This window comes from Balaenoptera physalus, assembly GCF_965194825.1.
Source record: "Balaenoptera physalus genome assembly, chromosome: 8".
NCBI classification, from domain to species: domain Eukaryota; kingdom Metazoa; phylum Chordata; class Mammalia; order Artiodactyla; family Balaenopteridae; genus Balaenoptera; species Balaenoptera physalus.
Genome location: NC_138887.1, coordinates 113,250,124 through 113,272,904, shown reverse-complemented (window position 1 = coordinate 113,272,904; position 22,781 = coordinate 113,250,124). Strand labels below are relative to the sequence as shown.

At 38.4% G+C, this 22,781-nt stretch overlaps 1 protein-coding gene and 1 pseudogene across 2 annotated transcripts in view; one reads left to right on the top strand and one right to left on the bottom strand.

The window, feature by feature from the left end:
* Positions 1 to 22,781, top strand: part of LOC309666436 (olfactory receptor 2F1-like) — a 617,177-nt pseudogene that overhangs the window by 396,213 nt on the left and 198,183 nt on the right. The gene's annotated exons all lie outside the window — the stretch shown is intronic.
* On the bottom strand, positions 8,040 to 18,446 carry LOC309666430 (olfactory receptor-like protein OLF3). Its single transcript, XM_082473888.1, is given in 2 exon segments — positions 8,040 to 14,607; positions 14,610 to 18,446. Coding segments are annotated over 2 exon segments (927 nt in total). The 5' UTR covers positions 15,091 to 18,446; the 3' UTR covers positions 8,040 to 14,161.

Sequence of the window (22,781 nt, the reverse complement as noted above, 5' to 3'; positions counted from 1 at the left end):
AAAGTACTCTGTGAACTGTTACTTGTAGCAGTACTGTAGTTGTATGGGTATTAGTAGTCATATGATCTCTGCCTTGGCGTAAATAAAGTAGCAAACATGATTTTCTCATGCAACACCCCCCCAACAGTTCAGTCATAAATAATATCGGAGGCAATTTTTAATAGAACCGAGGGCTTAGGAGTTGCTGGGTCACTTTGAGGACCTGGGGACCATTTGTCTTTCTGATAGCCTTGGGTCTCTAGCCTCAGTGAGATACAGTGGGGTAGATGACTGTAATTGTACCTTGTTCTTTTCATTTTTCTCCTTTCAACTTGCTGCTGTTAAAAATCTACCCTTTTATATGGGCTCAAAATTAAGGAAATGAGAGTGTGAATGCTTGACTTTTTATTTACAAGAAAGAAAGGGAAGCAAATGTTTAAATACCTTTCTTAATTGTCGAAGGCAGAGAAGGAGGTATTAATTCATGTAGATGTACAGAGGAATCGAGTTGACTTTTTGCTTTCTTTCACCCAGAAAGTGCTTTTTCAGTAGAACTGTATGTTATAATGTCAATTTTGAATATTAATAAGCCATTTACATTTTAAAAAATATTTTTATAGGATTCATTATTATTTCTCCATGCCTGCCTAACTCACTAACTTTTCTTTTCTTGCAGTGTACAAAATAAAGTACAAAATAAAGGAAAATAGGAGATAAGGCAGTAAGAGGGCTTGAGGGCAGCAACAGAGCTGCTTGTGTCATCCACAAACCCTTAGGGGTTGGGGTAGGGTCTCTGAGCAGAAAAGTGAATATTGTCTATGCTTCAACTCTCTTACCTGTGTGAAAATTAATAAAGGAAAACCCTGAATAAGGGAGGCCTGATAGGGAGTCTCAAGCAGACCATCAATGTAAATTACAGGAAGAATTGTCAATTACAGGCCCCAGGGAAGAATCATCAACAGGAAAGAATCATCAATTACAAACCTCAACAGGAAAAGATAAACACATTGCATCTCTTGTAAGTAACGGACAACCCCAGCAACTCAGCCAGTGAGAAACCGTCATAACCCTGAATTCTCAATTTTCTCCAAAGGACTTTGGTTCAAAACAACCGGTCCCAACATCCTCCTTTTTCTCTATAAGGTTCCTCTCCTTTGTTTGTGGGACTTGCCTATGGCTTTTGCTACAGCTTGCGTGTCCTGAATTACGATTTCTCTTGCAATAAACCCTCTCCCAAATAAACCCATTTTGCTGGCAAAATAATTGTTCCGTTTTTAAGTTGAAAACCTGTTAAAGGACAAAACAAAGCAAGTAGGTCTAGAAATGGCCATATATTTCATGATTCAGATACATAAATTTTCATAAACCTCTTTCGTAATGTCCACAAACCTGATGTCCTCTACTGCTCTATCAAGGTATTTCTACCACCACCCCTCACTTTGCTTTTCTTCAACATGGTCAGGCTGAAATAACATCTACTTGCCTCAAAGAAGGCCTTCAAATATAATTGTAAAACTGCAAGAAAATATTTAACTTAAAAAATCTGTTAACTTTTGTTGAATATATAGCAGATCTGCAGCAGAAAGCAGACATTTCTTTTTCTATTAATTTGGCAAATATCTATAAAGTCTCATCTTGGCTAGATGTTGGTGTTTCAAGACGAATATTACACTTACCTGTGTTCAAAGACCTACCCCATCCATAGAGGAAATGACACGAAACAGATCATCATCACATCATTTTTTCCCCCTGGTGCATGTGCAAGCCGCCTGGAGAACATGCCAGCCAATGACTCACCTGTGCTCCTTTTACTCACCCTGCACATCTCTCTACTACAGCTTGTGCCTCATTACAAACAAGTGACAGTGCCACTTAGTGCAGGTATGAGCTTCGGAATCTAATAGTTTCTGCTTTGAATTCATTCTCTTCCACTTCCTGTAGCAAGCCACTTGGCCTCTCTGAGTCTCATTACTCTTCATCTATATAATGTGGATAATATTGGCCTACTGAAAGGATCATCGGTGAAATTAAGCAGTTGAAGATCCAACATGCCTATACTAATGACTGAATTAGGGCAGGCACCCATTATTTGGTGATGATAATTGCTCTAACCTTTGATTTCATGCTCTCTCTTTCAGGATCTTATTTCTTCATTTAGCCTATCTCTTTGTCATCCTGGGGTTTCTCCTGCTTCAGATGGGCTCCTTTTCCCTCATTATAAAAAATATGCATACCTCTCACCATGGAGAGAGGAATCTTTGCTATTTTTCACTCTAATTATTTCTTTCTTTCACATCCAGAGTTCTCAAATGATTGGTATCCACTTGCTGGGTTTATTTCCTCAAAACATTCTTCATTTAAGCCATGGAAATGTAGTTTTCACTTTCACTAATCCATAGAAACTGTACTCTTAAAGGTCACTCATGGCCTTCTAGGCATCAAACTCAGAAACTTTCATTTCATTTTCATTGCTAACTTTTAACAGCGTTAACTAATTCCTCCTTCCAACTCTCAACTCTATCATTCACTTCTGATCAGATTTTCCTCCAATCTGTTATTCCTCATCTGCATTCTTGGGTAATTTTCCTAAATTCTCCTACCTACCCCAGTACTGTGAGAACTTTGTAAGTTTCTTGCTCACAGTTAATACTCTTCTTTCTATAGTTTTCTTTTCTTGAAGGGTTTTTGATTTCTAACTAAAGTAATATTATCAACTATATGTAGCTCACCCTCAATTCTACATTTATCTCCTAGACTTCCCTCCAAAGCTCCAGATGCTTTTCCCAACACTTTGAAAAATATTTCATAAATATCTCACGAACATCTCCATTCATCTCCCCACATGCTGTATTCCTTCCTGAGTTCTTCATGTCTGACAATGGAACTAAAGTTCTCCCACTCTTCTAACACATCAGGATTGATTTTTTTCTTCTTCCTCATCACTCCATAGAATAAATCCTCATTTATTTAAGCCTCAAATAAATAAATCTTTGTTTTAATTACATATCTTCCATCTTTCATTTAGTGTTCATTCACACTTACATTTGCCCTCATCAATCCCACTTTATGAAGTGTAATAGCTTCCTTGTAAATTTCCCTGACGTAAGCTCTACCCACTCCACACATCCTACATACTGCCTCCACATTAATCATGCAAAACAAATTTCTTCACATCACTTTCATGCACAAACAGATCTATGATGTCTAAATGTATACAGAATTAAGTTCATCCTGAGCAGAAGAATTCCCACACAATCCACAATCTTGTCCTATTTCTAAATTTTATTATCTGTAGAATTATTATACTATGTTTTACAGCAAAGTATTTTATTAAAATAGCTGAAATATCTTCCATTGATATGCTACCTGATTAATTTTAACCTAAGACTACTATTCATTTTTAAACACCATGGCTTATTTCAAAATTATTAACATCCAAATACACCTTACATCCACACTCACATAGTCCCTTTTGGGACTCACTGTAGATAAAGAAAACAGAAATAACATCAGCATTTGGAAAGCCAAATGAAGGAGAAAACATGTGTTTATCAGATTTTTTTAACACTCCCTGCAGTTAATACTGTCTCCATATTACTTTGGGGTCAGCTCCACTGGAATAGAGCTGGATTTCTACCCTGGCCCAGGGTAGAGAATGGATTAGTGCCTGATAATGTGCTTCATATCTCACTGCTCCTATCAGGAAGCCAGAGCGTGGTCTTCTCAGTCCAAACTAATTTGTAGAATATGTAGCTCTCTCTAAACACGTGTTTTTCATTGAAGTCAAAAAACTAAGAGAAAAATCTGGGAATATTTCTCCATTTGTCTGTGTAAAGAAGACAACAAAAACCTCATGGTGCAGACCTGAGCATACAACTGATGTTCAAAACCGGAGTTAAACGATGACCACAGTTAAGAGGCCTTTTATTTAGCTTTTCCTCCTGTAAAAGTCATTTTGTATTTTCTTCTCAGTATTTATTTTAACTTCGGCTAATTCACCTTTTTTACAGGTTTGTAATGTTCCATTAATAAAAAACAAAATCCTATTTTACATCTTTTGGGTCATATCATGCTCACACTCAACAAATCTCAGATCATACCTCTCCATTTGTTTTGAGCTTTCTTGCCTGCTCAAAAATAAACAACCCATGTTGACTGTTCAAAACACAGAACTGAAGAATGATGTACCCAGGTGGTTCATCTCCTTAGATACGAGCACCATGAAGGAAGGGCATCTTCATGCCTGTGTTTTATGAATTATAGTGGAGATAGGAAAATTACTGTGGCTCTAACGAGTATAGAACACTATGTGACTTAATATTAAAGGTGCCATTGAATTATTCCATAAAAAATTATACCCTTTAAGTACTGTTACTAATGCCTGGAATCTGTTACTTTTATGTTGAGTATTATCCTTGTGGTGAACTGTTTATATATGAAATAATACTAAATGAGGGGGTTAAAATATGAAGTATCTAATCTTATTGTGGACAAGTATGTGAATGACACTAAAACTGCAGGAAAAGTCAGAGGTGAGATATGAACAGTAAGATCAAATTTTATCAGTTAAACTATTACATCTTCAGACCTTACTTATAACTACTGCCATGTGCCTTCTCCCATTACCCAGTAATTATCAGTTATATATATATCAGGACTGAAATGTTCTTCTCTCTACTGAAATAAGAAGTAGGTGAACATATTTCTCACACAACTCCTTTTACATGACAAAATACACCTAAATTAAAAGTTAAATTTCAGTCAATTATTACATTTTTTAATAAAAGTAAATCTATTTATTGATTCCATGGGTACTGTTATATTCTCTGGATTATAAAAACTTGATTTAAATTGTAACAAATATAATGTTATTTTCCAACCTATTCTATCTCTATAAATTCAGCCATAATTGTTTTTCCTATTGTTTCAGTCTCCTACTACCTGATAACACTTTTGGCTAAAAATATTCGTCACCTGAACAGGATGATGAGTGCAAAATTCTGACAATGGTGCTAGCTGATATTAAAACCAGGACTAGTCTTTATCTAGGGGTTTGACGGGGAGGAAGATAAAATTTGGCGTTAGCATGCTCCTGCCCTCCTTTTCTAGGCCTGCCTTCTAACTCTTCATCTATGAGCCAAATAGTTTCATGCCATCTCTCTAATTCTCTACACCAAGGCCTGCCTTCCAGTGGAAATGGCCTGTGCTCTAAAACTGCCCTTTCCTCTTCTTATCTGGTAATTAGGAGTCATGGAGATCAGGCATCTCCAACCAGTCTGTTATAATTTACTTAAACTCTGAGCAGAAGATCTCCCAGATGAAAGACCCTTCCATACCAAACCCCCTAGAGCTCTACAGTATGCCTTTCAGGTACAGCCCCAAGCAGGTATGTGGCTTCTCAATTTGCAGAACTCTTTTAGCTTTTTACCACTTCTTCCCCCACTTTCTCTGCCGTAATAGTACTAATAAGGCCTGAAGAACTATGAGCAACTGCTCATCAAGAAAGATTAGAAACTTGACCCACAGACAAAGTCAAACTAATACTGACAGAATTTTCATTATGTTGGTGCCACATAGATAGGATCATTACTGTGGTTCTCCGGAGGTGTTTTCAGAAGCTGCTGTTTCCATTTTTAAATCATTTTCTAGTTGAACTAAATTTCCGTTGCTACTCTATGGACAAACACCCCAGAGTACTCCATGAAATTTTGCAAAGATGGAAGTATTCAGGGCTTAACACATGGCTAACTTTTCCACTTGCAACATTCTTACCACATTTTATTTATCCTACCCTGGTGTATTATACATTTAAACCTACCTAACAACATTTTCTATTTCTGTTGGCTGTCTGCTTCAATAAATCATCTCTATCTCCTCCTACATTAGGAAGAGAGAAGTATTAATTTGAAAAGATTCAGGAAGTATGCATATTATAAAAGTGATCCTGAATATCTCACCTTCCAGAGTTATATTTCAGAATAATAATCTTCCCACTCTTCATGCCAATTCAAAGACTACATAGTTGGACAAAACCTTGGATCAGCTTCAAAAATCCAATCTGAAACACAGTGAGGCTTACGAGTGAGCCTATTACTTCATTATAAAGATAGTGCACTGTAGCTAAGGGATAAAAAGCCAAAGTCTTTTTTCCCCTAAAAGTTTGTGCATCACGTTTTGTAACATTCTTGAGTCTTAATCATATTGCGCTTCTTATTAGAGTCCTCTACAGTCTTAGCTGATACAAAGAGGAGTCCTGAATACAGAAGCAGAGCACATGACGGTAAGTCACACAACCTACAAATAAGTTTTCTTCTATGCTGATCAAAATAAACCAAACCATACCTTCACACAGTTAAGCTGTCAAAGATAATGGCTTTAATTTAGAGAAATATTCATTTGATCTGTGGATGAATATATGTATGCTCTGTACATTGAAAGCATTCATCACGGGCAGGAATATTTGCATCACCCTAATGTTTGGAACAGGGAACCCAGGACCACTGGGATGGCTGATTTCTCAAAAACAGTTTTATATCCTCAGAAGGTAATTAAGTTTTCTACTACTGTCTGGACTTGGTTTCCTGGCTTTTCACATAATCAACAATTATAGAGGCCAAGCTTCTCCAATAAGTGCAAACCTGAGATCCTTTGATTATTTATGTTATCATGACTTCATTTTGTAAATGCTCGCCTTCTTTATATGTCTTGTTCTATAGGTAAGACTAGGCCATTCTTTTGCAATATAATTCCCTGAGTTCACCATGTGTCCACAGTGCAATCCCTGAAGCTTATAGAGTCACCTACCTTTAAACGAGAGTCAGGAGACCTCAATTCTCATCCCACTTCACATTCTGGGTATCGTACAACTTTGATTAATCCATTTCATCATCTTACAATTCTATTTTCTAAAACTCAAAGTAAAATCAGAATACTTTGTATACATACTCTTGGGGAAATAATTGAGATAAAAGACTTCATAGCAATTAACAATTTATCTTTTTTGGAAATGTAATATATTCTTACTACATGTTCATGAATATTAAAACCTAACCATCATTTTACAGATCTTGGTTTGTTCCTTAGTGTCTTGCCCAACTATAATGTAGAATTTATCCATACTATCTCCAATTTCTAAATATTAATCATTTTCTACCTCATTCCCTCCATTTCACTATTACTCTTTCTGCCATGACTAAAGTTTGGAATTGATAACTGTTAGAACAGAAATATACCTAAGCCCCCAGGTTCTGGAAAGCAGAATTACTTCACTACCTTTGCCATACTTATTAAGATGAGAAGATTTCAACGTTCATGGTTCATATCCCTGATCCTCTAATCAGATCAGTTCTATTTCTGCCCCTGCAGAAGCCTGTTTACACACACCCTCTGTGGATACCTGTTAGAGCTCTCACTCACTGATTAGTGCCAGACAAAACAGGCATGTCTGCTTCAGTCTAGGTTTATGTTGATTTCTGAAGAGTACTTCCCCCCAACAAAGTGATGGACCAGAGAAATGAAGGGACCCACACTCCTTGGCTCCTGCGCTAAGATCACCCGGGACTAGTTTAGATTGTGAGGGAAACTGCTAGGAGGAGGTTCACAGGTGCCCCAGAATTGGCTCAGACACAAACGTAATGAGGTGTAGCAGCGGCTGAATTAGCAATGTGGGCCAACAGATTCCCCTCAGGAGCCTTATGCATTAGAGTGTTAACTGCTGCCTCCACTCCCAGTTCTCAAGGGCAGGGCCTTGATGCTACCCTTCTCCTCCCTGTGCAAGACTAGTCTCTCCATCCTCCTCAGACTACAACAACCCACTGAAGCCTTAGGTCATCTGAAAACTCACCGAAGCCAGTTTTCTGAGGTTTAGGATATTCTCCTACAGCCCAAACTGACTTTCGTGCTCATGCCCCTATTCTAGCGAGCAGTGGCTAGGCCTGCATCCGCCTGGTGAAAAACCAATTATCCTCTTCTGCTCAGGATGCCCTTACCTCTCCTGGAGACAGGAGAGGTGTTTTCACTCCCCTGAGATATGTTCCAGGAGTCCACTGGGCTGCTATGAGCACTGCATTTTAAACGGACCTGAGTACACTGCTCATGGTAATTGCAACATAAAGACTTAAAACTCCAAATAAAATTTACAACAATAGATTTTTATGGTCTCCGGATAAAAAAAGGAAAAGAGGATGCAAAGTCCTTAACACAGTGTGTTAACATTTTATGCCTCTTCAAATTTTTGGTATTTATGAAAAGATTTAGTGTAATCTGGACAGAATGCAGTCACATTATCATTCTCTGATACGTTCGTTAGGCATCATGCACCCTTTAAGTGAACCATGTATCCGTTTACTCTTCTACCAAGTCATATACCCAGTAATCCTTAACACCACCATTACCGTAGCCACTCGTTTACCCAGCTGTCTACAACCATCTCAATATTCACTCACCCATTTGCTCATCTGCTAGTCCAACCACTTACGCGCTCCCTCATCCACATGCCAGCTCATCTCTTTACCTAATATCCATTAATCATTTGCCAGATCATTTATACTCACCCAATGTATCATGCTTCTGCTCATCCACTAACACATTCCATCACGTTCCCATGGCTTCTGATATTACAGCACCCAGTGACTGTGACAAAGTTTATGTGATGTCCCAAGCAGTACACAGGGAAAGTAGAGAGGCTCCTCATTCCTCACTTGAATTTCTTAACTCCCACACAATTAACAGATTGGTTGCATATTTTCTCTCAGGAAAGTTGGAAAAATCCCATTACTGTGAGGGTTCTGGTCACAGTATCCAGAAGTCTACATCACTACTGTTTTTTTCCTCTCATCTGCAGACAACAGAGGTGAATTCCCAAATGCCAAGCTTCTGACAAGAATTCACAATCCTCTCAGTCACTCCTGCTCAAAACCTGGGGAAATCTTCCTCCTCATCCAACCTCTATCATTCAGCAAGTTACATCAACTCTTACTTCAAAACATCGGTCACATGGGTCCTTCATTTCCATTATTAATACTGCTGGTCTCTATTATTTTAGCATTTTGTTCCTAAGTGTGACTTAATTCAGTACCTTTCAAAGTGTGATAGACTACACTCTACCCAGACTTGATGAATAAGAAACTATGCAGATGAGGTCCAGCAAACAGTGATTTAAGGAGCCCCTCAGGTGTTTCTGATAGAATAAAACACTTTTCAGGTGTTTCTGAGAGAATAAAATTTGAGAACTACTGGAACAATTCACTCTGTGGACCACTGTCACATTAATCTTTCACTACAACGCTTTACTATTATACACTTCACAAATATTTGATCTAAAGTTTCCAAGGACTTTAATCCCATATCTCAACCATCTGAGGGAGAAAAAATTTTAAGTCAACCACAATCTAAGAGTTTCCCTGCTTCTCTCCCATGTGAGACCCCATGATTCTAAAATTCTTGCTGTTCCCCAAACAGGAAATACTCTCTCTTCTACCTAGGAAGTTTATCTCATAGATGTCTACCTAGAAATTGAAATAGTTCCTTCAAGAAGCATTTGTGACAGACACACTAATATATATTATCAATGTGTAGGCTTGGATTTTTAAGAAAAGTATGAACATAAATTATTTGCTCCAAAACTATGCATATAATTTGGTTAAACTGCTTCCAGAAATTCGTTTAACTTGAAATTCCTTAGCTTGAAAATCATTATTTGCCATTGTTATATATTACTGAGCTATAAATTATCACCCACCTCCCCAACTCTTACTTTATCTGTTAAAAGTCCTTTTAAAAATTGAAAATGTCCAATCTCTGCTGGAGGATGTTTATAGTGGGAAGGCTGTGTCTGTTGTAGGGGGGTTGTCTGGGGGGACAGATATAATATATGGGAACTTTCAGTACTTTCTGCTCACCTTTGCTGTGCATCTAAAAATGCTCTAAAAAAGAGAGTCTACTTAGATAAAATAAAGTAATTGAGCTTGTTCTAGCTTCCATTTAGGTTGTAGAAAGCTGGAAAGAGCATTGGCTCCATCCTAAAACAAGAAAAGTTTTGGTAATCTACAAAATCATAACTATTCTTGAAATCATCAGTAAACTAAGATTGCAGAGCAACCAAATAGCATGAGATCTCGGGAAAGATAAGTACATCCAGAAAGAGATAGGATATGAGCTCTTACTTACCTGGGCCAGAGCATGGAAGGAAAATAGGGCCTCCAAACTAGCCAGTGAGAATTTCTTTAACAAATTGCTAACGTTTAAGTGCGGGGTACTGTAAGTATAAAGTGGCTGAGAGCCATGGCAAAAAGGAGTTCCCATCAATTCTCAATATTTTCTCCATAGACTTAGAACAGTCCTCACATGAATATTTGGGGAAAAGCAGAATACCAAAGAAAGCCTTCTTCCTGGTGCAGGTCTATGCGAAGGCAGCCGCAGCCACTGCTGTGAGCAGAAGAAACTCTCCAACCACCAAATCATCTCCATATGGAACAAAAGCCTGAAGCCACTAGGGGAAGGATAACAGCACCTGTTTTCCTCAGAGACAGCTGAAGATTCATTAAAGAGGGAAAACAGAAAAATAAATAAATTCTTGTGCAGGGTCCTTGGGACAGGAAACTGCTCTGTGTTCAGATCATAAGCCATCTATCTCCTCACTCTGCAGAAGTGGCAAGACCACTAACAGAGCTCCAACCCTGAGACACAGGGACAAAGGATGTGCCTAAGTCTGAGATAGACCCAGGACAACAGAGAATAAACCCTCACCCTCCATCACCAGACCAGCAAGAATTGAGGAACAAGTAACAGCAGTTTACCTCGGATTAGAGAGAACATGTGGAAAGACACATCCTGTGACATGCAGTCTCACAGTGTAGCTTAAAACTAAGGGAGGAACAGGAACACTGGGGAAAACCCTCCAATAACTGAATATCCCACCCGAAGCACAAGTAGTAATAGAAATCATTGAATTTGTTGTTGCACTGAGGATAACCACAGCAACACAAGACTCAAACCCAGCTCCACCCATGACTACACTGATTCCCACACTCTTCACAAGACTACAGGATAAACAGTAGAGATGTGTCCATTTCAAGGTATAAGACTATCTCATTATACACACAAAATGTCTGGGTACCAATCAAAATTAAAGGTCGGAGGAAAAGGCAAGAAAAATTACACTGCACTGAACAAAGAAATTAAAGAACCAAAATTAGATATACCTGTATTATAAGAACTACCACACAGGGGGTTAAAGTAACTCTCATAAATAAGTAAAGGATCTAGTGGAAAAAATGGATGGTGTCATAAATGCTTGAGTAATTTCAATAGAGAACTGAAAACTATATGGAGGAGTTAAATGGAAATGCTAGACAGAAAGGACACAGTCACAGAAACAAAGATTGCTTACGAATAGACCCATAGAGCCAAGAAACAATCAGTGTGGATAAGGATAAATCAATAGAAACTGGCAAAACTGGAACACAAAGAGGAAAAAATTATAATGATAAAAAGAGAAAAGAGCTTCTGAGGACTGTAGGACAATAGCAATCTAACATATGGGAAATTCTCCTTCTTAAAGTGTCATGTGTATATTTGACATGTGTATACTTGTATTTTTTACTAATTTTCTTCTTTCATCACTTTCCCCTACCATTTTATATAGTATGTGCTCGTGATGGTACATTTAGTACTTTACTCCACAATTTACTGAACATTCAGGCAGGATTATGACATGTTAGATGAGGCGGTGGATCCATATAAAATTCTAATCTAAGAAAACAGGAAATGTTCCTCTGAACTCTCTTTCATCATGTGACTTTACTTGACTTCTCTCTTTGCCCATTGCCACTACCTTAGCTCAGATTCCTTTTATGTCTCAGTAGTATCCCTGGAGCAGCCCCCCTGGATGGTCTCCTTGCCTCTCATCTTTTCTTCCTTTGACCCTTTTGCAAAAGTGATAATTCAGAAATGTAAATTTTATCAAGCCATACCCTGCTTAAAAACCTCTACTAGGTCCCCATCGCTCTCAGATAAAGTTGAAAGATAATACGGCATCAGTGCCCTCCGTGCTCTGACCCTTCTTACCTGCCTGCTCCACCCTCGCTACTGCCTCAATCTTCTCTGCGCTGCAAGCGAGGATGCGGGACATTTCTGAGCTTCCATGCTCTGCCAGCTCCGCACATTTCACAGGTTGTCTGCACCTTTGTTTGGATTGTTGTCATCTGAAGAACTTTTCCTCACTTTTCTGGTCTCCACTTGGACCTTTTCTGGTCCTTTCATACAGAAGACTCCTGAAATCACTCCTGAAGTCTTAGTCTCTGTGACACTTATCACACTGTATTTTAACTGTTTCATCATCTGTCATCCCTGCTCTAGGGTCACGTTATTGCCAGAAATGCATCATATGGTTTATTGTATCTCAAAAACAATTCATTGTCATACACATAGTAGACACTCCATTAATATTTCTTAATTAACACCGAGAGAAATTTAGCCCACTAGTATTGACATGTTTGGGGATGCTTGTCTATAACACAGATTATAGGTCTAAATTATTTTAAGGTAAAATTAAATATCAAATGGGACTTTGACTCTGCTTGAACACGGAGGCTGTGTGACAGTGTGTTCACAAGTGGAAGAACTGCACATCACCTGACTTAAAGAAGAGACAAGGAAGAAAGGACCTAAAGAAGACGTCTTCAAGGGAGTGTGAAGATGAGCCACTACCATATTCTTTCTCCCCTTTCCCCTTCTTTATCTCTTGTACAATTATTTCTTCCCCCTCTTTTACCTTATGGAGGCTTTCTCTCAGAGGTGAGGTCTGCTCTAGACTAACTCAGCTCAGCAGATTTACAAAGATCAACTAGGTCCCTGCTGTGTGAGGAGGAGGGATGGGAGAAGGCATTTATATGGAGACTGGAGGGTGACATCTGCACAGCTGACTCAACTATCCTTATTCACCAAATGAAATGTGTCTTATTTTACATTAATTTTGGCTGAGGAATCTTTCTTTCTTAGACTAAATACATCTTTAATATTTTATACACTATTTCAAATTTTATGTACCTATTTTGTATCTGAAGTCTAGGAAAAGAGGTAATAGATTTTTCAGAGATTGGACAGTTTTAACATTTGAATGGTACCCTCTCAAACTGTTTGTAAACTGTGAGGTAAAAGTCCTCTCAGTTCATATACTATCAGGAAGAGCTTGAAATGTAGCTTTTCCTGGGCCAGTCATAGCCATGCGTACAAACACCCTTAGTTACATTCCATCCGTGTAAAACAAGACCTTTGCTTGATGGTTCCTCTGACTTACCTCCAGCACGCGAAAGTTAACTTTTATCGCCACACGTCCAAGGTCGAGCTCAAAAACATTTTAATCAGCCTTGATGGCAGCACTCTCCTCAGAACAGTGATTCACACAATTACTGGTTATGGATACATATCCCACACATTATTTTCAGTAAATCTAAAAGGTGAAAATGTTTTTGTTCCCAATGAAAACACAATAAACTTGTAAAAAAATTTGGATTAATAAGGACCAGTGGTATTGTGAGCAAAACTACTATGAACATTTATGAACAAGTCATTTTGTAGACAATGTTTTCATTTCTCTTGAGAGAGGATGCCTAGGAGAGGAATTGCTGGGTCACATGGTAAGTATATGTTTACTTTTATAAGAAGTTGCCATTCTATACTCTTAACAACAATGCATAAGTTCACACTGCTCCACATCCTTACCAAAACTTAGCACTATCACTATTTTTAATTTTAGTCATTTGAGTGGGTAAAATGGTTTTTAAAAGAGTCATGTATTTGGAAATTAAAACACATATTTCTAAATTAAAAGAAAAGAACCAGTAGTTCAAAGTAAGATCCATGAATAGGCCTATGATTACAAACAAAATGATAAAGCAAAACAAATGGTATTTTTTTTTCATTACTTCAGGGTCATATGAATGAAGATTGAGAAGTTCTATTACAGCAGTGCTTAATATCCCTAAACATGCTGCCAAGACATAAAAATATGCCCACGTCCCACACTCTAACCCAACCACTTAGCCTCCTACCCAGCATCACCAGTACAAGTTTTGTCATCACCTTCCTGGTTGCCAGGGCAATGCAGTTAATGCTTCATATCTGAATTAAGTGGGAGAACACACAGGCAAAGCTCTTTTCTCTAAGTGATGCTCATGATTCATCAAGTTGCCAGTTTTGACGTTAATCCAGATAATTGCCCTAGTAGTTTCTGAAAGGCCCCCTTCACCTCCTTATTCCTTAGACTGTAGATCATGGGATTCAGCACGGGCATCAAAATGGCACAGAAGAGAGAGATCAACTTCTCCTGAAGGACAGAGGGGCTGGAACTGGGCTGGATGTAAGTGAAAATGGCCATGCCATAGCACAGGACAACTACTGCGAGGTGAGAGGCACAGGTGTGGAAGGCTTTCTTTCTCCCCTCTGTGGACTGGATCTTTAGGATGGCGGAGATGATCTGGATGTAGGACAAGAGAACCAAGCACAAAGGTGTCATCAGCAGAACAATACTAGAAACCATGATTGCGATCTCATTGGAGGAGGTGTCCACACAGGCCAGCCTGACCACAGCTAGGAGTTCGCAGGATATGTGATCAATATACTTGTTGTGCACATGGGCAACTGAAAGGTGATGGTGGTCTGCATGAGAGAGTTGACAGAGCCACTGACCCAGGATGTGATGGCCAACCTAGCACAGAGCCCTCCATGCACGATGACCAAGTATCTCAGGGGGTCACACACAGCCACAAAGCGGTCATAGGCCATCACTGCCAGGAGAACAAACTCAATCCCACCCAGGCCCAGGGAGAAAAATAACTGGGCTGCACAGCTTACATATGGGATTCCTTTATGTTCTGCAAGAAAATGCACCAGCATCTGAGGGACAATGCTTGTGGCATAAGAGGCATCAACAAGGGAGAGGTTGGTGAGAAAGAAATACATGGGAGTGTGGAGTCGGCTGTCCAGTCTGATCACAAGAACAATGAGGACATTGCCCAGCACTGTCACCACGTAAGTGATTGAGAACAGGATAGAGAGAGCAACCTGAGTGTCCCAGTCACTAGACAGGCCAAGGAGGATGAATTCTCTCATTCAAGTCTAGTTATCTGCTCCCATTAAAAAACAGAGGATTATTAATCTGCAGAGAGAGTCAGAAATAAAAGAAGCTGTTAAATTAAAGAACCATAAGAATAACTTCTTAAAAGAATGCATATCATAATGATCGGCCAACCGTGGCCAGATGTTCCAGATCATTTACGGGTCAAGAAGACAGGCTTGATTCTACTATGCATTATATCTACTCTACATAAGAGAGAGAGGCTAGCACCTTCCTAAGGACGTGATGTAATCTCAAGGAGTCAGTTAAAGCCTGGAGATACTGCGGTGCAATTTTTGGAAGCTCTATATCTTTCTAACTTCAGTTTCCAGGGAGGGGAGAACTGTTGATGATAATGGGAAGTAGAATGATAAGCAATGAAGATAAACATGGCTCGAAGTTCAAGGACTACCCTATATGTATTTACTACACAAAACATGATAAAATGTATAAATAAATTATTTTTTAAAAGATTTGTAAGAGGCAGATATGTACTGCAAGTAAGGCTGGTGAATGATGGAAAAATCTGGAATTTGAGAACCTGAATATGAATCTTGTTTTTATGACTTATCGGATGTTTGATTGGGTTAGAAATTTTAACTTTTAGATACAAAATTTGATAATGCTGCATAACTTACAGGTATATTTATGCTCAAATGTAGATAACTTATGGGTAAAGTGCTTTGTAAACTCTTACTCATCGCAGTATTTCAGTAGTATGCTACCAGGTGAAGCATGAGCTCTGCCCTGAGAGAGATAGAGTAACAAATGTGATTTCCTCATATCCCCTCCACAATTTCAGACATTTAAAAAAAGGAAGCAAAACCTTTAATAGATTTGAAGTCTAAGAAGTTAGCTTGGATGCTTTGAAACTCCAGAAAAATATAAGTCTATTTGAGATTTGGTGTCTCCAGTCTTTGGAAGGAGAGGGAGAAGAGGGTAATTTTATCTTGTTCTTTTGATTTTTCTGCCCTATTTTTTAACTCATTCTAACTTGCTCTTTTTATTTTCTGTAACTCTAGCCCTTATATATGATCTCAGTAAAACTGATAGTATGAAAATAATTTCTTACGCTTTCTAGTATTAAAGGAGGAAAAGAAAACAAATCTTTTAACTTTTGCTGAGTATTTAGCAGATCTGCATAAGTAGACATTTCGTTTTTGAATAATTTGGCAAACATGGATGAAGTGCCATCTTCCCTAGATGCTGGGATTTCAAGTGTGAATATTACCCTTCCCCGTGCTCATAATGCTCAAGTGGAAGAAAAAGACACACATTATGTTATCACATTATTTGTTTCCCTTTGCACCTAAAGAACATGCCGCCCATGTCTCCCTGTGCTCCTCCGACTCACCCGGCACACCTCTCTACTACAGCCCTCATTGCAAATGAAGGTCAGCATCACATCTGAGAGAAAGTGTGACCTTTAGAGCCTAACAGTCCCTGCTTTGAATCTACAGTTGACCCTTGAAGAATGCGGAGGTTAGGGGCCTTGGTGCAGTTGAATATCCGAGTATGACTTACAGACAGCCCTCCGCATCCCCATTTCCTCCTCATCTGCAGATTCAACCGACCTCTGATGGTGCAGTACTGTACCATTTACTGTACTATAGTATTTACTGTTGAAACAATCTGCATGAAAGGAGACCCACGCAATTAAACTCGTGTTATTCAAGGGTCAACTGTATTCTTTTCCGCTCCCTGAGGCCTAGAGCAAGCTACTTCGCCTCTTTTTCTTTTTTTTAAATTTATTTATTTATTTATTTTTGGCTGTGTTGGGTCTTCACTGCTGTGCGTGGGCTTTCTCCAGATGCAGTAAGCAGCGACTACTCTTCGTTGCGGTGTGCAGGCTTCTCACGGCGGTGGCTTCTCTTATGGCGCAGCATGGGTTCTAGATGCGCTGGCTTCAGTAGTTGTGGCGCATGGGCTCAGTTGCTCCGCAGCATGCGGAATCTTCCCAGACCAGGGCTCGAACCCGTGTCCCTGCAATAGCAGGAGGATTCTTAACCACTGCACCACCAGGGAAACCCTATGTTGCCTCTCTTAACTTCAAAGTTTCTAATCTGTAAAATGTGGGTATATTGGCCAACTGAATGGGTAGTTGGTGAACCCAGTGTGTTGAAGATCTAAAGTCCCTAAGGCGGGTGTCCATCATTCAATGATGATAACGATTAACCTTTCATCTCAAGCTCTTGATCATATTCGGGATCTTATTCCTTCTTTTATTCGCTCTTTCTACCATCCTTGGTTTCTCTTACTCCTGATTAATTCCTTTTCTCTTATTATAAAAAATAAACAAAGCCAATTTAGGGGGGCAAAATCTTTTTTATACAATTACCATTCTAACTCTCTCTTCCTTTCACATCCAAAATTCTCAAATGACTGGTGTCCACTTGCTTGGTTTATTTCCTCATAACATTCATCCTTTAAGCCATGGAAATCTGTTTCCCATTTTCATTAATCTATAGAAATTGCAGTCTTGAAGGTCACTCATGGCTTTCTAATCATCAGATTCAGAAACTTTAATTCTATTTTATTTCTTTACTTATTGTTTGAACCATTCAACTATTTGTTCCTTCAAACTCTCAACTCTCTGATCCTCTTCTGTCCTGATTTTCTTCCAAACTAAGCTTCTTCATTTGTATTCTTGGATAATTACCTTAAATTCTCCTGCTCCATTACTGTGAGAATTTTCTAAGGTTTTGTGCTCAGAACCTGTACTCTTCTTTCTACAGCTTTTCCTTGGAGGACTTATTTCTAACCATAATAATTTTTATCAAGGCTGTATGGTTTCCTTTCTATTCTACAATTATTTCCTAGACTTCTTGCTAAGAGTCCAGATGATTTTTTTCAACAGCATAATGAATGTTTCCTAAATATCTCACTATCAACTCAACTCTTCTCTCCACAAACTGTATTCCCTCCAGACTCTTTTATTTCTAGCAACAGACCAAAATTCTCCCACTCTCCAAAGGCGTCATGTTTAATTATTCCTTCTTTCTTAACACTCCATGGAATAAATTGTCTTCTTTCATTGTTTTATCTCCCACCTCTCCTTTAGACCTCACTCATACTGCTAATGTACTAACACATGTCTAATCACCTTGCAGCTGATGAGGTGCAACAACTTCCTTCTGAATCTCACTGATTCAGCCTGTGCCTACTCCAAAGCGGCCTATACTCTTCCACCAGATTGATCATTCTAAATGCAAATTTAATCATAGCCCTTAAATATGCCAACAAATCTTGTGATATTTAATTGCTTACAGAATTACATACATCCTGGACTTCCCTGGTGGCACAGTGGTTAAGAATCCACCTGCCAATGCAGGGGACACAGGTTCGAGCCCTGGCCCGGGAAGATCCCACATGCCACGGAGCAACTAGGCCCATGTGCCACAACTACCGAGCCTGCGCTCTAGAGCTCGCGAGCCACAACTACTGAGCCCACACGCCTAGAGTCCGTGCTCTGCAACAAGAGAAGCCACTGCAGTGAGAAGCCCGCGTGCCACAATGAAGAGTAGCCCCCGCTTGCCACAACTAGAGAAAGCCCACGCACAGCAACGAAGACCCAACGCAGCCAAAAATAGATAGATAAATAGATAAATAGATTTATTTAAAAATAAATAAATAAATACATCCTGAATAGGAGATTCATTATATTACCTTATTATATTAACTGTAGCATTCAGTATCATGTGCATGTTTTAGAGCAAAGCATTCTATTATAAAATTTTACTAATACTTAAATACCTAACGTGGATATGTCGGCAAATTACTTTTAACCCATCAAAGAGTGTATTTATTCCTAAAAATCCATTGTCTTGATTTTTAAGTTATTTAAATTTTAATACATTGAATAACAAATATTCCTGGTTTCTACAGTCACAGAGTCCTTCCTTAGACACCGAGTAGATTAAGAAAATATATATAGTATCTGTATTTATTCCTTTCATGTTGAGCTGTCCTCTTTGTGAACTGTTTAGACATAATTATTCTAAGTGGGATTTTAAAATATGAATTACTTGAATTTACTGTGACCCTTTAAAAACAGGTCATGTAAGAGTTGAAAACTGAGACCCTGGGCTTCCCTGGTGGCGCAGTGGTTAAGAATCTGCCTGCCAAAGCAGGGGACATGGGTTCGAGCCCTGGTCTGGGAAGATCTCATATGCCGTGGAGCAACTAAGCCCGTGTGCCACAACTACTGAAGCCCGCACAGCACAACTACTGAAGCCCTCGTACCTAGAGCCCATGCTCCACAACAAGAGAAGCCACCGCAATGAGAAGCCTGTGCACCACACCGAAGAGTAGCCCCCATTCGCCACAACTAGAGAAAGCCTATGCACAGCAACGAAGACACAATGCAGCCAAAAATAAATTAATTAAAAAAACAAAAAAACTGAGACCCTTACAAATGACGGAGGGATGAGGAATGACACAGAAATTATAGGAAAAATCAGGCATGAGGTTTGGAGAGCAAAGACCAACTCCTCACGGTTAAAATATAACCTTTGCTGAACCTAGTTAAAAGTACCTCCATGTACCTTCTCCCATTATTCCAGTTATTAATACAACAAATAGAACCAAAATGCCTTCTATGACAAAGAAATGAAAACTGAAAATAAGTTTTCATATTCCTAATACAACATATTTTATATAACGTAATACAACTAATTAGTTCAATTTAGTCAGTTATGATTTTGTTTAAATAAAGAAAATGTGTCCATTTAAGCTTAAACCTATTTGACCTCTGTATTGGGATTCTAAACAGTCTTGGATGGGACAAGTGAAAGCCCTGAATAAAGAAGCAGAACACATAACTGTGGGTCCCACATATTTATATACCTGCAGATATGTTTCTTTCATGCTGATCAAAAGAAATGAGTCATACCTTTATAAAGCTGAACTGTCCATAGCAATGGCACTTTCAGTTAAAGAAAGAGTTCTCTGACTCGTGACTCAAGAGTTGGTTGATGTAGACACTGAGTGTATCCATCTTGAGAAGTAGTATTTGCATCATCCTCATGTACGGAAACAGAGAGCCCAGGGCCCTTTGGGTGGCTGATATCTCAAACATGGGTTTGACATGCTGAAAGAACAATTAATTTTTTTTTCTCTTTGGGGTCTTGTTAACCTCTTTAGCTTGATATGATTACCTGAATTTTTACTTAATCAAGTCCAATTTTTTAAACTCAGTTTCTCAAACATGTGCAACCTAACATTCACTTTTGGTGACATATTTTACTATGGTTTCATACTGTGAATTCTCACCTTCTTTATATTTCTTGTCCCCTGTTGCTAAGACTAGGGTTTTCTTTTGCAGTAAAATTCCCTCTGTCTGGCAAGTCTCCACAGTGCAGTCCCTACAGCCAATTCTAGAGGAACCAACCCTGGGATGAGAGTTAGGAGACATAGATCCTAACTCCAATTCACTCCCTAAGTGCTGAAGGTCTCTGCATAAGCCATTAATTGCCTTACATCTTAATTTATCTGTTATTAAAAGGAAAAGCATAATATCATGTGTACCAAACCCTTCAGAAATAATTGTGGCAGGAGGTTTAAAGCAATTAATAATTTATCTTTTCCTGTCTGAAAATGTAATATGTTAATATTCCTACCACCTGCTAGTTAATACTAATACCTAACTAAAGATTTTATAATTCTGGGCTTCTTCCTTTAGTGTCTTTGTCTCTTTATATCAGTACTAAACCTGGGAGAAGTCTGTTGAAAAATATTATACCCAAGCCTCATGCTTTCTGCAAAGCAGAATTATTTTACTATATAATTTGCTATGATACTTAGAATAAGAAGATTTCACCAGTCATGTTTCATATCCCCAATCCAAAGTCCCTAGTAAGTCACATAATTTCACACTCCCACATGCTGTTGATGCCTCTCAAATATTAATCAGTGTCTAACAAAATAAACATCTCTGTTACCATCTATGTCTAAGTGGATCTAAAGAGTTTTCCCTTCCAACAAAGGGATGGACCATATAGAATAGAAACCCCCAAATTCCTTGGGCTCCAGGCTCATAAGTCATCTGGGACTAATTGTGATTGTGAGGAACACTACTGGGAGGAAGTTGACAAGAGCTCCAAAAACAGCTCCAACACAGACCTAATGAGCTTTGGCAGCAGTTGCACTGGCAACGTAGGGCCAACAGATTCCCCTCAGGAGCCCCGTGCATTAGAATGTTAATTGCTGCCCCCATTCCCAATTCACAAGAGCAGGGACTCCACGCTGCCCTTCTCCCTGTGGAAGGCTGTTCTCCATCCTTCTCCCACCAACATCTTCATTATAGCCTTAAGTCACTCTAAAAAGAGAAGCAGCTTACTGAGGCTTTAGTACGTTCTCCTATAACCCAAATCAAACTTTAGCCTTCAATGTACCAATCTAGGGAGAGGTGACAGGGCTGCATCTAATTCTAGTGTAAATACCATTTCTCCCCTTTTGGATCCAGATGCCCTTATTTCTTCTTCTAGAGACAGGAAAGATGTACCTCAGTCCCCTGAGGTACGTGTAGTCTCATGGGCTTCTGTGAGCATTGGGAGTATAATGGACATCCTAGTACATTTCTCATAGTACTACGAGCTCAGAAAATAGACATCAGCATTAAATAGATTTTAAAATCCAGCTCTACAGAAAGTTGATAAAGGGAGTTTCAGCAACTACTGAAAAAAAAAAATGGAAAAGCAATAAGGTCACCCAAAATCCTTAACACAGAAGGGTGAAACTTCTACACCTCTTTAAACATTTTTTCAGGTTTACTGATGTATAATTAACAAATAAAGTTGTAAAATATTTGATGTGCACAAAGCAATTATTTGATATATGTATACATTGTGAAGTGATTCAAACTATTTTTTAAATTAAATTTTGTATTTTAAAATCATTGTGGATTTACATGATGTTGTATTAAATAATACAGAAGTATCACTTGTACCCTTTTCTAGTTTCCCCCAATGGTAATATCTTGCAATTTATAAATTTATAGCTTTACATTTAAGTCCATGGCCCATTTAGGTTAATTTTTTTAATAAGCTGTAAGACCTATGGAGCTGCTTTTTTTTCTTTTGCCTATGGATGGATGGCCAATTGCTCCAGTACCATTTGTTGTAAAGTCTATCTTTCTCCATTAAATTGCTTTGGACCGTTGTCAAAAATTAGTAGGGTACATACATGTATTTATTTCTGGGTCCCCTATTGTGTTCCACTGATCTATGCATCTATCCCACATAGATGGGATACCACATAGTCTTTATTACTGTCGATATATAATAAACCTTAAAACTGGATAGATTGATTACCCCCTAATTTTATATTCCTTTTTCAAAATTGTTTCACTGTTCTACTTCCTTTGCCCTTCTATATAAATTTTAAAACAGTCTGCTGTATACGTACAAAAAAAACTTGTTGGGCTTTTGATAGGAATTGTGTTAAGCCTATATATAAATTTGTGGAGAATTCAAACCTTTACTGAGTCTTCCAATCTGTGAACATAGTATCTCTCCATTTATTTAAGTCATTTTTATTTCTTTTATTTGCAATATGTAGTTTTAAGCATATAAATTCTGTATATTTTGCCAGATTTACATAAAATTATTTCATTTTTGAGCTCTTGTAATTGGTATTGTATTTTTAATTTCAGTGCTCACATATTTATTGTTAGTATATACAAATACAA